Consider the following 18,369-nt stretch of genomic DNA (forward strand, 5'->3'; position numbering starts at 1 on the left):
AGAGGTGAGAGGGGGTGGTTTTGTGCCTGTGTGCATGTGCCACTTTCATAAATGCAGCTATGTGGGCCCAGGCTTGCCCACCACTTCCTTAGCCTGGTTGTGAATGGGCTGTGGCCTGGCACGAGCCGTAGCTTGGGGATTGGGGACCCCTGCTTTAAAGCACTACGAAGCGGTACGTAAGTCTAAGTACTATTGCTATAAACAAAGCTGAGAGATAACAGCCAGAGAAAAGCTATTTCGTAATTGTCATTTTACAGAGTTAAATAATTAGGGCCAAGAACATCCCAACTGTAAATGGTTATAAACTGTGTGATATCTCCTTTGGCCCTTACTGTTTAGTGATAAATTAAAATGACACCTTCAAGAAACAAGAAGCAAATCAAAAAAAAAGAAGCAAACCACAGAAACACTGCCGAATATTGGTGTTACATCAAGAGCGTATCTCAGCCGTTAGAATTCTAATACGCCCCTGACTGAAACTAAGTGATCTCCTATTTGTCTGCTTAAAGGCAAAAGAAATTAGAATCTGTACAGGTGGTCTTTCACCTATGACCACAATTAAGCCCAAAATTTTGTTGTTAGGTGAGTTGAGCTTCATTTTATGACATTTTTTTGGCCACAATTGTTAAGCAATCACTGCAATTGTTAAGCAAAGCTGGCTTCCCCCATTGACTTTGCTTGTCCTAAGACTGCTGAGAAGATAGAAAATCACCTCGTGGCCACAATGTATGAATAGGATGCTGCAATCGTTGTAAATAAGGACTAGTGCCAAGTGCTCAAACTGCAATCATGTGACCCCATGGTACGACGGTTCCCGTTTTGAGGATAGCTCGTAAATCACATTTTTCAGAGTGCTGCCGTAACTCTGAACTATCATTAAAAAATAGTCTCAAGGTCGAGGACTACCTGCACTATACACACATCTAATGAAGGTGTAAACACAAACAGAACCCCTCCACCACAAGAGCCCTACTGGCGCAGTGGTTAGAATGCAGTAGTGCAGGCTAACTCACTGCTCACTGTCAGAAGTTCGATCCTGACCGGCTCAAGGTTGACTCAGCCTTCCATCCTTCCGAGGTCGGTAAAATGAAGACCCAGATTGTTGGGGGCAAGAGGCTGACTCTGTAAACTGCTCAGAGAGGGCTGTAAAGCACTGTGAAGCGGTATGTAAGTCTAAGTGCTGTTGCTATGGTTACTACTGCATTAAATTGTTTTTATTGATCGTGGTCATGTGTCTCCAATTCCCATGAATGCAAGGCACATTAAAAAGGTCCTATAAGATTCTTCTTTCCAAGTAGGTATAGTTATCGAACAAGATTAGTGAACAGAAGTTCAGTCCCTTTTCCTATCTGCTAAACATGTTTCTTTCATCCCATATGGGGGGAAATTATTTCTACGGGAATGGAATGTGCTGTGGGGAAGGGTAGGTCAAGACCCTTCCTTCTCCATCCCCACAACTCACTTCCAATGGAAGCCCCCAAGAAATTTACTTTCTCGTGAGGTTCAAGTCATGAAACCCCCCCACACACACATTTGAGAGTTGATTGTATTGATTTTTTATTCTGTACATTGAATTGATTGTATTGTATTGATTTTTTATTCTTTACATTGAATCCATGCCGGCATCAAGCTCCCTTCGTCCTGTGCGCTCCCACAGGGAGGGTCTTCTCAGGGTACCGCTGGTAAAAGATTGCCGGCGGACAATACCCAGGGGGAGGGCCTTCTCTGTGGGTGCGCCTGCCCTTTGGAATCAGCTGCCTGTGGAGCTTAGGACTGCCCCTGACCTTCGCTCATTCTGCCGGGACCTGAAGACCTGGCTCTTTGAGCTCTCTGGCCTGGACTGAGAATATTAATTGGGATTTAATTGTATTTTAACTGGGGTTTTATTTCAAGGTCAATATAATCTTTTTAATTGATTTTAAGTTTTGTAATTTGTTGTATTGTTTTAAAAACCTTGTTAACCACCCTGAGTCCTAAATTGAATGAATGAATGAATGAATGAATGAATGAATGAATGAATAAATAAATAAATAAATAAATAAATAAATAAATAAATAAATGTGTAGGATCTCTTACCTTTGCTCAGTGGCTGGGCAAACATACCAGTTTATAGTAGGAGCAGGATATCCAGTTGCCACACAGAGTAGCATGCCATTGCTAAGTCTTTCCGAAGTGACAATCTCCGGTTTGGCTAGAGGATGAATAATGCAATAATTAAAAAAGAAAGAAAAGAGGACAGTTTATGAGACCTCCCTTCTACTTTGCTCACATTTCAGCACAATTCTATTAAAACTACACCGTTCTCTGTACCTGCAAAAGCTCTCCATTTACCATATTTTCTGGCATATAAGACGACTTTTTAACTAAAGAAAATCTTCTCAAAAGTCAGGGGTCGTCTTATACGCCGGGTGCTGAAACTTTAGGGACAGGGCTGGCTGGAAAACCTGGAGCGGATCTCCCATTTGGTCTGCGCAGGGAAAGCGGGACCAATTGGAGAAGAAGCTGCAGTCTGTGATTTTTTTACAGGCTGGGGTCTGGGCGTCTTTCCTTCTAAAGTTGAAGAGCAGCTGCAGTCTATCCCAACTTGAAAGCCAGGTGGGGAATGCAGCAGCCAGAACAGCAGCTTAGCTCTAAGGACACATTTGACTCAGGAATTGGGCCGGCTGGCTGGAAAACCTGGAGCGATCTCCCATTTGGTCTGCGCAGGGAAAGCTTTAGAGTGAATTAGGAAAAGTTTAATCCACTTGCACTGTTTTATGTTTACATGTTTGATGACAAACAGCCTTATGTTTATAAGTGACAGTTTTCCTACCAAGTACCTGCATGTCATAAGCATTTGAATTAAAGTTACCATATTAAAATCAAATCTGATGTTGTTTAATTTTTATTTGGTGTGCGTTGGAAGAGGGGTAGTCTTATACGGCAAGTATAGCCCAAACCCTATAATTTAACAGGAAATGTAGGGGGTCGTCTTATACGCCCAGTCGTCTTATACGCCAGAAAATATGGTATAAATCTGTTTTTAAATCTTTACTCTCCCAATCCTTTCGTCCCATTTTATGTCTCCATTCAGCATTTCAAGAAGCAAAATAAACAGAAGGGATAATGGGCAGGCTTGTCTTGTGCCTTTTTTTATTTTTCACATGATTTTGTTAGATCTCCACTAACAGTTATTTATTACATTATATTTCTGTGAAATGTAAATCAATTTTACCCATTTTAAAATTCTCCAAAATTCACGTCATCCAAAACGGTAAACAGGAAAGTCCAGTTCAAATTGTCAAATTGCATCTTTAAAAAAAACATCAATGCAGCTTGTTCTTCATTATGTTGTTCCAAACATTCCAAAATATCAACACAGTTCTAACTTTATTCTTTAACTATCTCTTAGATAAAAACCCAAATTGATCCCCATGAATAACTTCTTGAAAGATTCCAGGAAGAAGTGTTCCTACTGGATTTTGGAGTTAAACTCACGAGATCCTGGCTTTTGATCTGGCGTTGTATGAACAGAAAGATCAAATAATATGATTCTATACAGATTATACATAAATTGTTGAAACATTGAATTGTGATTTGTCTAAATACGTTATTTTGATATGGTAGAAAACAACAAAATAACAATTATTCAGCATGTAATATATATTCAAATATATATTCCAGGGGTCTTCAAACTTGGCCCTTTTATGACTTGTGGACTTCAACTCCCAGAATTCCTCAGCCAGGCAGTGCCTGGGAGTTGAAGTCTGGACTTCTGGGAGCTGACGTCCACAAGTCATAAAAGGGCCAAGTTTGAAGACCCCTGATATATTCAATCGTATTGCAATTATAGGGTATTATAAGATTTTTTTTCTTGCATTCCCATTTCTTCTTCTTTACTTGTATGATTTAGCTAACCATATAGCTTTTCCTGTAAAATTTAAATCTATAACCTTTGTTCTTGTTATTACATGTACTTAAAAATATAATGACATTATAATTAAAGAATTAAGGAACTGATGTTAGCCTAAGCATGCATAATCATGCAAGCTGTGACCTAATCTTCTGCTTATCAGCTTCACATTTTTCCTAGGGACTCAATGTGTTTTGATACCTTTCCCCTCAAAAGCCTTGTTAGTAGCACTTGAAAGACACGGTAACTTAATTCTATGCAAAGTCACCTTGTGTATTGAAATTTTGCACACTGCTGTCTATGCTGCAGCAAAGCTTCCGTAGAACTGCTGAATCCCCCTTCTCTGCTCAGCACCTCAGTTGGGCACCAGATACAAGTTTTCTGGGTGTTTAGCACCCAGGGAACTGTGGCTTTCAAAAGGGAATTACAGGATGGACAGCAGAATTAAGTGTTCCCCATTGCCTTTTTCTTGCAAAACATCTCTTCTTAATACTACTTTCCAATGCAGAAGCTGCTGGGCTTCTGAACACAAGTTGTTTATGAAACATATAGTCCAGGGCTAAAACAGGCTAATTTTACATCCCCCATTTTAGAGTGGTGTGGCTGAAAAGCAACAATTTCCCTAAGGTAGGTTGGCAATATTTTCAAGACCCCTTTCCAGAACCTTCTCCAACTTTACTCAACCCAAGATTTGCAATTACTGCAGTAAATCTTGCATGAAAATAATAAAGGTTCAAGGCTCCTAAAAACTTGAAAGATTTAATGACCCCACGATTTTTCGGGCCTTAGAATAATAAATTTGCTTTCTATATCTGAACCTACGGTAATTTAATGCAGTTGCCGCCGGGACAGGAACAAATATTGTGACACGCTCAGCTACCAACTTGTTGACTTCTGTCTTAAGGTTCAATTGACATTTGGTTCTCCCCCAACTATGGCATTGTCCTGGCTGTTTTTTCTCTCACTAAAGGGATCTGGGATCAAGCCTGCTACCTCTGCTTACGCTTTAGCTTAAGCGGAGTTAAGGTTATTTAAAAGATTCCAAGATCATCATTCATTGTGCTGGTTTATTTAAAAGGATGTTTTCCATTAAATAATAGCAAGACTGATGACTTAATATGCTGGTACATACCTAAGACATATAACCAGATTTATTAAAGTTTGTGATATTTCCGCCCCAAAGACATTATACTTTCTTGTATTACATTTGAGAAATCCCAACACTGTTGCACTTAAAAGATTATTATCTGAGCCCGTGGGAAGACAGGGGCAATAAACAGGATTTGCAGACGTTTAGATTACCTGTCTTTGAAACAGTCTTCAGAAGAAACAGGTACACAGCAAGGAAGGCTTTTGACAAACTTTTCCATAACATCCTGTAAGGATTTATTTAATGGAGCAATTGGACAGCTGTAACAGGAATCAGGGCCAATATAATTTATAAGTACCTAGGGCTATGTCTTGATATTCATTGCCAAATCTCCTCAGATGCAGAAAAAACAAGCTTTTCACTGTAATTCCTGTACAGAGGTACAGATGAATGTTCTGTTATTTGCCTGAAAAGGCTTCAGCTTATTGTGGCTATCCCACGGTAACAAGCCAAAAATGCTGGCCTCTCAGGAAATCAAGATATAAATAGGGCCACAGTCTCTAGTGGAAGGTTTCCCCAAACTGTGAGGGGTACCTGCCTTAAGAAGCGTCCAGGGGAGTTACGAAGGACCTTTTATAGGTAATCCGACTTACAACAGTTCATTTAGTGATCATTCAAAGTCCACAACAGCACTGAAAAAGTGACTTATGATCATTTTTCACACTTATGATGTTTGCAGTATCCCCGTGGTGACATGATTTACATTCGGATGTTTGACAGCTGAATCACATATATGATGGCCGCAGTGCCCCAGGGTCATGTGAACATATTTTGCAGCCTTCTGACAATCCAAGTCAATGGGGGAAAGCCACATTCACTTAACAACCACGTTACTAAATTAACAACTGCAGTGATTCACTATTTATTTATTTATTTATTTATTTATTTATTTATTTATTTATTTATTTATTTATTTATTTATTTATTTATTTATTTACTTACTTACTTACTTACTTACTTACTTACTTACTTAACCTATGTGGAAAGAAAATGGGGCAAAACACACTTAACAGATTTCTCACTTAGCAATAGAAATGTTGGGCTCAATTGTGGTTATAAGTTAGGGACCACAATTGTAAAGTTTTATTGCTTTTCCCCCCCATGTTTGTTTGTGTTCATTTTGGCGCGTGGTTTTTTTTCAGGGACGTACTTTAACATTAGACTGAAGGCTGGTGGGATGGCAAAAACTTTAGGAAACCCCTATTGCAAGTGGAAGGTTTTCTCTCATTGAGGATAAGGGAGGAGACTAAAATTTCTAAGCAGAAAACATCCAAGTATTGTACTCAAATAATTAATATTTGAGTTTCCTGAAGCAAAGCAACTAGGTCCTGTGTCTCTTCTCTGTTCCTTTACCAGATATAACTAGTTAGTCTAGTAGGAAGTGAAAGAAAAAAAAAATTCTTTTCTTTCTGTATCTATTACTTCTGTCGAAGCATCTAACTAAACAACCCTCCTTTTGCAAAATTGCCAAGGCTGATTTGCAACATGACTCCACTGAGTGAAAAGGTCACACAAATCCCGGACAAGGGAGTGTCAGGTGAAACTGCCCTGGGCAAGTTTGACATCTTTTTAGTTCACTCTCAAACAATCACAGTCCAAAACAAGTCTCTCTCCCACTCCACATTTCCAAAGTTGCACTTTGACTCTTGCAGCTGAAATGCTGATGCTATTTTGAGAGTAAGATTTATATAGACCATGCTAATCATGACATTATAAGACAGAATTCTATAATGTGTAGGATGTTAAAAGTTGGAGTGATGGGCTGTATGCCTGTTGATAAGCCAAAATTCTTCAAAATTATTTGATGTGAACATGACCACAATCATTGCAAAAATAAGCTGTCCGCCATAACTGATTCTATTGCTGTTATGATGGGATGATCAATGTCTGTGGAGAGTCTCAATCATCCAAGATCAAGGTTGTCCCAAAAGTGCTTTTCCAAAAGGCAACTGGACTTCCTTGATTTTTTTTTCCTGGAAAAATATTTCGCTTTCATCCAAGAAGCTAAATGTTTTCAAGGACCCCCCCCCGCAAGAAAGTCCAGTAGCCTTTTGAAAAAGCACCTTTGGGATATTCTGTTCAATCTTTTCTTGCATTTTAAGCATTTCAGGCAAGTCCTGTTCTGGCCTCCAGGCCTGTTTCATAGAAACACACTCTTTGTTATTACCTAAACCAAACTGCCATGGAACTGACAACATGCAGCATTCAAATTTTACAGTATAATAATTCTGGACTATAACAATGGAAATATTGCAAGCATTTCTGCCTAAATTCAGGGCAAGCTGAATCCCTTCCTTAGCTCTGTCTACCTCTTAAATATTGGATCAAACCTTTTTCAGTAGTAAATATACGATTCGCTGTTAAATCCTCAGCCAGTCTAGATCCCGCAGTCTCATTCCTACACCTCGTTATTATTTCACCGCAGTTCCAAACATTGAGAAATAAGTCTAGAAAATGGCACAAACTTTGAAAACTCTGCCTCAGACACAGAACAGGTTTTAAAAGCCCATTTTTTAACTGACAGCTACTTGATCATGATCGACCATTCCTACATTGCAACATAAAATAGTGGGCATCAAGAACAGACCAAAGAGAGCTTGTTGGATGTTTCTGTAACTGTGGGCCAAGCCATCATATGCTGGAAAGAGATTGCCTCTGTATGCAATAGCCCAGCTGCCTAAACATTTCAAAATAAGGTGGATGGGAATTTTGTTTAACGCCATGTTCAATATCATTTCATTCCTCTGAATCAATATTGCAAACTGAAATCACGTTGCAACCATTAGCCTTTTCATCAAACATTAATGGGCATCGTTTATCTTTGAAAATAGATAAGTGAAGAGGGGAATTCCATAATCAAAGGCTAGAAGTTTAGAACTTTTTTTTCCTCTAACCCAGACTGGAGTTATTTTGATGGTTCTTGTTGGGGTGGAGTGACACTATTCACGGTCAAACTGGTGTAATATATAGTTGGCTCTCTATTCATAGCTTACACTGGGAACAAATTCCCTCCGGTAGGCAATGATGATAAAATACATACTGCCTCCATCTTTATTTGTTCTACTAATTAGCAAGGAAAAAAAAAGAGAGAGAATTCGATAATAAACTAAATGCAAATCAACTCAATGACACTAAACTTGCGACTCTCCTAAGACAGAGAAATGCTAGAGCAATTTTTTTTAAACCTCCATTTCACCATGCTTGGGACCTGTCTCAGCAGCATTTAATAAAACTAATGAAATTAGAAATTGAAAGCATTTAATGGCAAATTATTGATAAGAGGATGGGAGTATGCAAAACAGCTTAATGAAACGTTCAATAATTAATCTGCTGTAGTTGAAGCAATGAGCAATATATAGCTATTAGCGTTTCTTTCTCTCTCTCTACATAATAGGGACAATCAAAGACAATGGAGTGTATCAAACCCATCCTTGCAAAGTAGCTCCCAGGATGAGGGTTTGGGGCTTCTGTTTATACAGTCTGGATCAGGTTGTATCACATTCCTTTGGCTACAATACAGATGAAAAGGTCAACAGAGAAACAAAGAATTCCAGGAAACAGCAGGTTACAAGCATTTCCATTGCTCATACAAGACACTCACTGTCTCCTTAGTTAAGCCTGCCTCTCAGGGATGCTGTGTCTTAAAACAAAACAACCTAGTTTTGGAAGGAAGTGCAGTGGCTGGAGCAGCTTAAGGATGCTGCTGAGTAGAAATGGCCTAAATGGTGGACACTCTGGTGGTTCGAGTACGTAACACTGCAGGATGGGCTGAGTTCCCGTCCCCTGTCTCTAGTTCCTACCCTGCAGAGCCAGCAGTTCAAAAGCATTATTGAGAGTAGATAAATGGGTACCACTCTGGGAGAAAGGCTAGCTACGAAAAGAGCTGCGAAAACGAACGAACTAGCCCTTAGGCTGTCAGGACTACTCTGTAAAGCAGATGTCCCCAACTTTTTGGGCACCAGGGACTGGTTATGTGGAGAGAGGTTTTTCCGTGCACCGAAGGGGGTGTGTTTTTGTGTGCTGCCTGCATCCTGCAGATGTGGTTTTCCTTCTTTGTGTGGACTGTTTGCTGGCATGCTGCGGCCCGGTACTGATCCATGGACCGGGGGGTTGGGGACCCCTGCTGTAAAGTGTAGATCTCTCTGACAAATGTGTGCCATATGAAATAAACAGATAAACCTAACTCTTGCAAGAAACTGGAAATATAAAGGCAGTAATGAATGATACGTATTTGAAGCTGGACATATTTTAAATTTTAAAGAAATATGAGGGTATGCAATTCTTCCATGTTTAAATATACCAAGCAATTTTTCCTTAATTGAAAAAAAAACAACGCTTGTAATTGTCAATCAGAGAAAGTATTCTGTAAACACTGTAATTATACAGTAATTCCAACTTATCACGTATTTTATGTCAGACACACCGGAACTGAGTATGCTGTATCTTTTCAGAAACTAAATAATACGACTGACATGTTAGTTAAAGTTTACAGCTGAAGGCCAAAATATCCAACCTAACACAGTCAGCTAAAAATAGCAGTAGGGGAGAGAAGTTGAAGAAATATTAAAATTAAAATACATTTTAAAATTATGTAGAGGATAAAGCACAGAAAATAAAACCAAGATACTGTTATGTTAAAACCATCAGACTGTATTCTGGTTAATTCTGAATAGTAGTTCCGTACATGTAGGATTTTTTTTGTTATTGAAATTCTAAACAAGTAATATAGCTACTCAATAGTAGCTTAATGGCTTAACCTCTTACAATCTTGTCTTACAAAGTGGGGGACATGCAGTATACCTTACAAACAGTACAACACATCTTACATAGAAAAATGTTTTTGTATGTCAAATTTGAACATTTAGTTCAAATTCAGTTCAAACTTTTAATTCAACCTGGCAAATGCAGATTTAAGACTGACTTTAGTATTTGCAAACTAAGGTATATATATGCTTTGTTGTTTACTCCTGATTTTTTTGGCGGGGGGTACTTTTGAAATAATAATTTAAAGTGCAAGTCACCTTGTTGAAACAAAAGATTGTCACAACTTAAAAGAACAAACAATGGCAAAAGAGGAGAGAGATTTTGGCAAAGTTCATTTGGAAATAATACAATTAACATGTAATGTGATCTACTAGCACATAACATTAAGATGTGGTTCATGCTAAGGAAGTAAAACATGATCTGAAAACCAATTGTTTGATGAAATTCAATACGTAGCATTAAAAGTGGGCAGCTATTTTAGTGCTTCATTAGGAACAGGGACACAAAGTTGTACCACCAAGAATCACCGATTTGCTGTAACGTTTCAGTGGCATAATATGGGGATATTTCAGCAGCTGTAAGAAAGGAACTAAGAGTCATATCCATTTGAATGATATTGAAGACATCTGTAGTTAAAGGAGCCGTGGAGGCGCAATGCAGTATTGCAAGTTAATTCTGCCGACTGCCAGCAGTTCAATTCTCACCGGCTCAAAGGTTGACTCAAACTTCCATCCTTCCAAGGTCAGTAAACTGAGGACCGAGATTGTTGGGGGCAAGAGGCTGACTCTGTAAACCGCTTAGAGAGAGAGCTGTGAAGCACTGTGAAGCAGTATATAAAGTCTAAGCGCTATTGATATTACTATTCAGACACAAGGCGCTATCTCCTAATTTGCAAATCTTACTTTATAGAACACCCTTCATTTCAGCCATTAAATCAATAGAACAGGGGTGTCAAACTCAATTTCATTGAAGGCCACATCAGCATTGTGGTTGCCCTCGGGGTGCTGGGTGGGTATGGCCAGGGTGGGCGCGGCCTACTGAGCGGACGTGGCTGGAGTATGTATGGCCTACTGGGTGGGCATGGCCAGCTCTACATCATTGGCATCAAGGGTGCCTATGGGGGCCTGGGCAGGAGTGGGGCAGATCTGGGGGTCTCTGGCAGAAGGAGGGTCTCTGGGCCAGGGCCAAGGCAGCGGGGGCTGTTCCCTCACTGTTTCCAGGATGGCTTTGGGGGCCACATGAAACTACTTTGCGGGCCGGATCCAGCCTGCAATAGAATATGCCTTGGTGGAGCAGTGAGCTAATGCCTCCTTAAGTAACACCAGCTGCCTGCAATTAGTGCAGGTTTGAGTCCCACCAGGCTCAAGGTTGACTCAGCCTTCCATCCTTCCGAGGTAGGTAAAATGAGGACCCAGATTGTTGGGGGCAATTAAGCTGACTTTGTAATGATGCCGGTTGGGGTGTGTGTGAAAGCCCTAATAAGCAGGCATATACATAGAATGAAGGCTACTGCTAAGCTTGTAAGCCGCCCTGAGTCTTCGGAGAAGGGCGGGATATAAATGGAATTAAAATAAATAAAGAAATAAATAAAATATCCATGTGCAATTTGCTTTAGTTAAAGGCAAAGCTTGGGGGCAAAGAAATGTCATAGATTGCTGTTACTTACTGTTTACATAGACATTAAATGTTATAGAGGAATTGGCGTCTGAGTTGGAGACAAAAAATGTATAATGTCCTCCTTCTATTTCCTTTAGCCGTGTAAGGTGAAGCTCACTGGAATAGCTACAGGAGGAAAAAAACAGCAACCTTCATTATTCACCTCGTGGCAGGCAGTCTAGGTGCATTTTATAATATACTGCTAAAATTAAACAGACAGCTTATGCATGGGTTTATACAGTCAGATGCAGTGAGAAGTGTGATTTTTTTTCTATTTAGTACCTTTGAATAATTTCAGTTTGCTGCATGGGAAGCTGTCTGAAAGCTCCTAATTTATAGATAGATAGTTATAGATATAGATATTACATAAAAGGGACGCAGTGGCTCAGTGGGTTAGGACGCTGAGCTTGTCGATCAGAAGGTCGGCAGTTTGGCGGGTCGAATCCCGAGTGCCGCGTAACAGAGTGAGCACCTGTTACGCGTCCCAGCTTCTGCTAACCTAGCAGTTCAAAAGCACGTAAAAATGCAAGTAAAAAAATAGGGACCACTATGGTGGGAATGTAACAGCGTTCTGTGCACCTCTGGCGTCTAGTCATGCCGGCCACATGACCACGGAGACGTCCTCGGACAAGCGCTGGCTCTTCAGCTTTGAAACTGAGATGAGCACCGGCCCCTAGAGTTGGAAACGACTAGCACACATGTGCGGGGAAACCTTTACCTTTACCTTATATATTACAAGTCAATGTGCTTTTACAATTTGCACAGTTCATGTACACATTTTAGAGAAAATTAAGATTTAAGAAACTATATGAGTTCAAGTTGTATTCAGAGTACTCAGCATGAATTAGTTCTGGCAGGTGCAATGAGTACCAAAAACAATGAGTACCAAACAAATTTTTCACATAAGGAATAATGTAGTGCAGGGGTCTTCAAACTTGGCAACTTTAAGACTTGTGGACTTCAACTCCCAGAATTCCTCAGCCAGCCAGCTTGAAGACCCCTGATGTAGTGAGTCACAAGGCAGCCAACAGCAACAAGATCTAGCTTGTGCATTGAGTACTAAACAAACGATGAGTACTGGGACAAAATTTTTGTGTCAAAATGCGTTAAGTACCAAATTGTACCACTGTATTTCTCAATTTGTTTTACAAATTCCCAGAGCTAAAGCCAGACAAGTTGCCACCAATGAAAACGAGTTTGCCCCACTGATTCAAAATAAATGTTGCAGAATTGACCTCGGACTGTTTCCTCTGGAACAAAGGTTGAGGTGATGTGCAACATTTTTCTGAACACACAACACCGCAGGCTCATATCTGTGTATGTCACTCAATCTCTGGTTGCTGCTCCCTCCACATGCAGAATAGGCTTTACTTGACTGGCAAAAAGCTTCTCTGGACACTGAATATCCTTGAATGAAGGATAACATGGAAACAAATTTTGAAGCTATTTCGTATTACTTAGCAAAACTAAGTACCATTATTTGCTATTTGGAAAAAGCACCCAATCTACAGGCAACGGTGGCAATATCACAGTTAATTTTAGTCACGTCTCACATAAGGGACTTGTAACAGTGGCTGAGCACCAATTTTACCAAAATGATTTATCTGTGGCACCCAAAAAACCATTTAGATCCAATACTCCTTGTAAATACAGGACAAAGTGAAAATAACCTAGAGCTAGATACTTAGCTATTGCCCACTGTTTTAATTTCCTCCAAAGTGTCTGGACAACTCACCACACCCAACTTGCCATGGAACAACTTGTGGCGGGATAATTCAATGATGTATTAATCATTTCATTCAGTAAACTTTTTAATGGAGGCATTATTAATGCAAGAAAATGAAAAATTAGAACTAGCAAATCAAAGCTTTAGAAGGAGTAGTTGCAGCTTTGGAAATGGAGAAAGCTGTACACTATCTAAGATTCCAAAATATACCTGAAGATAAACAAGAAGATATAGCAGAAGTGATTATTAATTTACTGGCGGAGGCCTTAAAAACAGAATGCCGGCTACTTCTCCTGACTCCCGGCTGCCTGCAGTTCGAGTCTCACCAGCTCAAGGTTGACTCAGCCTTCCATCCTTCCGAGATGGGTAAAATGAGGACCCAGATTGTTGGGGGCAAGAGGCTGACTCTGTAAACAGGTTGTAAAGCACTGTGAAGCAGTGCTAAGTGCTATTGCTATTTCCGGATTGACTTTCTTTACTTTATTATTATTGGGTTATGGTTCCCTTGAAATTAATTTAACTTTTGTATTTGTCGAATTGTCCTGCAGTAAGATGTTCTCAGGGACGCGGTGGCTCAGTGGGTTAGGACACTGAGCTTGTCGATCAGAAGGTCGGCAGTTTGGCGGGTCGAATCCCGAGTGCCGCGTAACAGAGGGAGCGCCTGTTACTCGTCCCAGCTTCTGCCAACCTAACAGTTCGAAAGCACGTAAAAATGCAAGTAGAAAAATAGGGACCACTACGGTGGGAAGGTAACAGCGTTCCGTGCGCCTTTGGCGTCTAGTCATGCCGGCCACATGACCACGGAGATGTCCTCGGACAAGCGCTGGCTCTTCAGCTTTGAAACGGAGATGAGCACCGGCCCCTAGAGTCGGAAACGACTAGCACGCATGTGCGGGGGAACCTTTACCTTTACCTTTACCTTAAGATGTTCTCGCAGTGAGTTGGGCATGACCAGTTGTACCACAGCAGGTTGGCTGTGGTAAATTGTCTCATTCTGCCTCCAAACTGCTTCTGGCCCACAAAATGCAGGAGTTTTTTTTTAAAAAATGGAGAAAATAAAATAGCAAGATAACATCCTGGCTAAGCCTTTTTTTTAAACATCTGATGTCTCGTAGTTTTCAGGTATAGAGGAAGAGTGGCCACTATATCGTAGGGAAGAGAGGTTCAATTAGGGAAGGGGAAGTTGGCAACCATTAGATTCCAAGAAAAGCAGGAAGATCTTTTCCAAGCCAAGTCTGTATAACGTATTCCTACAGAAAATTAACAGAACGATCTCCATACATTGATATTTTGGTTCCACATCTTGTATTACCTGTTTCTGTCTATGTTTGTGACTCTCACATAATGATCAGATGAATTCTGCAGTGTTACATTCCTGTATAGCCACGTTTCTTCTTCTGGTTTAGGATACGCTTCATACGTTACTATCAAGCCTAGATTTTCTCCGTGGTTGACATAGAGTGTTGTATTTGTTGAAGTTGATAAATTGACATATCCTTTACCTGGTGGAAAATTTTTAAAACCTCTCTTGAGAATCTTTGTATATTAACATTCACAAAATGTTGAAGCCAAGGTCAATGAATACAAAAGTCCAAATAAATTGCAACTTGCAGAAAAGCAAGCCTTATTAGTTAATGAGTGCTAATGACATTTTACTGAATGAAGGGGGAAAAATAATGTCTCATGCTTTGCACACAGACCATACCTTTATATACCATCTACACCTATCGGATCACTACTGATTTCCAGAGGCCATTCAAATCAATGAGTATTTATTTTTACTTTATCCCATTAATACAGCCTACTATTTTCCTAGATGGGTTCCCAACAAGGTTGCCATGACAAAAAGACCAATAAACATAAAACAAAACCAGCAATAACTAATTATCAATTATAAAGGTAACTTCATATTAATATCACAGAACAATCATATTAGCTCCAGAACAGCAGAAATTTTCCCACCGTTTCTTAAATAACGCATGTCTACAATAGATACTTTAAACAAATGACTACGATTAATCTTCTCAAGAAAACCATAACAATTGGAACAATCACTCTGAGAGTATCTCGTTTTAGCTACCAGCCTATCTTTAAGGATTTTTTTTAACAACGATGCATCTCTTCCTATTTCTAGAAATGTGTCCATCATATTTGCCAGTTAATGGCAAATACTGTATCTTCATCATCAAAAAATTCTGCAATATTTATTTATTATTTTATTTATTATTTAAATTTATATACCGCCCTATTCCCGTAGGACTTAGGGCGGTTTACAGGGAAAATTAAAATACATAACATACAAATTAAAATCAGTTAAAACTATGATTAAATTACAGTCCCTGAAGTTAAACTAAAACCCAATTAAATTAAATTAGTTAAAACCCCTCAGTCTGGGCCAAACAGCTTGAAGAACCAGGTTTTCAAGTCCCGGCGAAATGAGCGAAGGTCGGGGGCTGTCCTGAGTTCCGTGGGAAGTTGGTTCCATAGGGCTGGCACGCCCACAGAGAACGCCCTTCCCCTGGGAATAACCCGCCGGTATTCCTTAACCGGAGGTACCCTGAGAAGGCCCTCCCTGTGGGAGCACACAGGATGATGGGAAGTTGATGCCGGCAGCAGGTGTTCCCTTAGATAATCCGGACCCAAGCCATTTAGAGCTTTATAGGTCATTACCAGCACCTTGAATCTCACCCGGAGGGCAACCGGAAGCCAATGCAGCTCACGGAGAAGAGGTGTTACATGGGAGTATTGGGAAACTCCCTGTTCTGTACCAGCCTGCTACCGGCCCTGCAGAAAAGGCAGGGACAACCCCTTTTACAAGAAGGCAAGAGGCTGGAATTACGCCTGCCAAATTTATTGCTACAAAAACAAACAAGACACGAACCAAGAAACAGGAGCTTTAAGAAACAGGAACTATCCAAGTGGTTGCCTTCAGCAAACCAGCCCTCCCACACATTCCCCTTAAATACAGTTCAGGGCGTGGCTTCTCTCTGCCTCCTTCCGAGGTGCCCCATTGCCTTCCTCTGTTTACTCCTGATTGACTGCCTCCTGTGTCGGGCGTCCTTGAACAGGGCCAGCTGTGGGTCATCTTCATCCACGCTGTCAGGCTCACACAGCTGGGTCTGCATTGTGACCAGATGAGAGGGGCCTTGCTGGGGGCTCTCATCAAGCTGTCCAATCCCCTCAGCAAGCTCTTCAACACCCCCCTCCTCCTCCTCTGAGTCATCCGACCCAACTGCCGAACCCACAGGCTGACCCTGAATCACAACACTCCCATAACAACTCGCGCGGCTGCATTCTGCACCAGTTGAAGCCTCCGAGTGGTCCTCAAGGGCAGCCCCATGTAGAGACATCTAGATTTTATTTACTTCCTATGTAAAATAATACGTAGCATCTAAGCAGCAGAGGAAGTAGAGGGGGGGAAAACCTTTTTGCCAATTACAGATAAAGACATGTTCAGAATACTTCTGCTAATTACACTACATGAATATGCTCCTAATCAGTTTAGCACTTATGGTAATTTTAATATTTAAAAAGTATTACGTGTCACAGCAATCTAGCACTCTGGGGTGGCTTTTCAGGAAAGCCATGTTAATAAACAGCAAAGTGTAAACATCTTTGATGGCTTCTGGAAAAGGGTATGCAAGACACAACGGACCCAGACTTTTTAGCAAGCTCTGGAAATCAAACCTTTCACACTAAAATGGATTCTCTGGGCATAATCCAGTATAATTCAGGGAGCAGTTTCTCCTACAGTTAGTTCTCTCTCTGCTCAACTGCCAGATGAGGCTTTATAATAATAATAATAATAATAATAAGTTGGAAGGGACCTTGGAGGTCATCTAGTCCAACCCCCTGCTAAGGCAGGAAACCCTATACCATTTCAGACAAATGGCTGTCCAGTCTCTTCTTAAAAACTTCCAGTGTTGGAGCATTCACCACTTCTGGAGGCAGGTTGTTCCACTGGTTAGTTGTTCTAACTGTCAGGAAGTTTCTCCTTAGTTCTAGGTTGCTTCTCTCCTTGATTAGTTTCCATCCGTTGCTTCTTGTCCTGCTTTCAGGTGCCTTGGAGAATAGCTTGACTCCCTCCTCTTTGGGGCAGCCCCTGAAATATTGGAACACTGCTATCACGTCACCCCTCGCCCTTTTCTTCGTTAAACTACACACACCCAATTTATTCCATAGGCTTGCCATGATGAAAGTATATAAGAACAGTACTTTTTCACACTGTAATTTTATAGTCCCTTCTCTCTCGTCTTCTTAAAAAATTGCTCCGCAACATTTGAGACCAAAAACATTTGCACTCACATGACTGCAGTGTTTCCCAACTTTGGCAACCGCAAACCGTGTAGACTTCAACTTCCCAGAATTCCTCGGCCAGCAAGGCCCAAAGCCTTGTCCTTTAGTCAGCGCCATCTTTTTTTTTCCCTCTTCCCTTTTTTCAATTCAAGATTTACGTGATTTTTCTTTTTCTTTTCTTTTTTTGAGTGATTTCATGCTTTAAAGACAAGGCAGAACCTGGGCAAAAGCTACTAAGGGCCTGCCAAGGTCTGGATTTGAAGGGCAAAATATCATTAGTTCTCCATGATCTGTTGAGAATTCTCAGATCAAACGTCTTTTCTCTTGTTCCTATTCTGCTCTTGTTCTGTTCTATTCTATTCTATTCTATTCTATTCTATTCTATTCTATTCTATTCTATTCTATTCTATTCTATTCTATTGTTCTCTTGTTGTTCTGTTTTGTTCTCTTCTCTTTTATTCTATTCTGTTCTGCTATTGTTCTGTCCTGTCCTATTCCATTCCATTCTAATTTAAACATTACTAGCAAGATTTCTTTTCAGGTACTTTATATATTTTCCCTTCTAAACACACTAAAAATGTAATGACAACTTTTAAAGGAACTCAGAGCTATTTTTGACACTAAGGCAGGGGTTGTCTGATTTTTTTTAAAAAAATAATTCTATCTCAGTTTTAAACCTACTTCTTATGTCACACAGCAAAACCTTCTTTTGTTGTGGAAACACAATGATATAGACATTAAGAGATACATAAACAAACACCTGGGAGAAATTTCTTCACGCAACCTGTTGTTCTGACACAGCTCACATTCGTCTTAAGGTGAGTTTGAAATGAAAATATTCCTGACTGTACCCCATGACCAAATAGGTAACAGGAAACTTTTGTA

At 40.3% G+C, this 18,369-nt stretch overlaps 1 protein-coding gene across 1 annotated transcript in view; it reads right to left on the reverse strand.

Annotated features, from left to right (window-relative positions):
• KIT (KIT proto-oncogene, receptor tyrosine kinase) overlaps positions 1-18,369 on the reverse strand; it is a 135,484-nt gene that overhangs the window by 46,470 nt on the left and 70,645 nt on the right. Inside the window, exons 6-8 of the mRNA XM_081332976.1 lie at positions 14,501-14,690; positions 11,473-11,588; positions 2,077-2,191 (exon numbers count right to left, since the gene is read on the reverse strand). Of these exons, the coding sequence (XP_081189102.1) occupies positions 2,077-2,191; positions 11,473-11,588; positions 14,501-14,690 (421 nt within the window). The remainder of the gene's footprint in view (positions 1-2,076; positions 2,192-11,472; positions 11,589-14,500; positions 14,691-18,369) is intronic.

This window comes from Vipera berus, assembly GCF_964194415.1.
Source record: "Vipera berus genome assembly, chromosome: 7".
Taxonomy (NCBI): Eukaryota; Metazoa; Chordata; class Lepidosauria; order Squamata; family Viperidae; genus Vipera; species Vipera berus.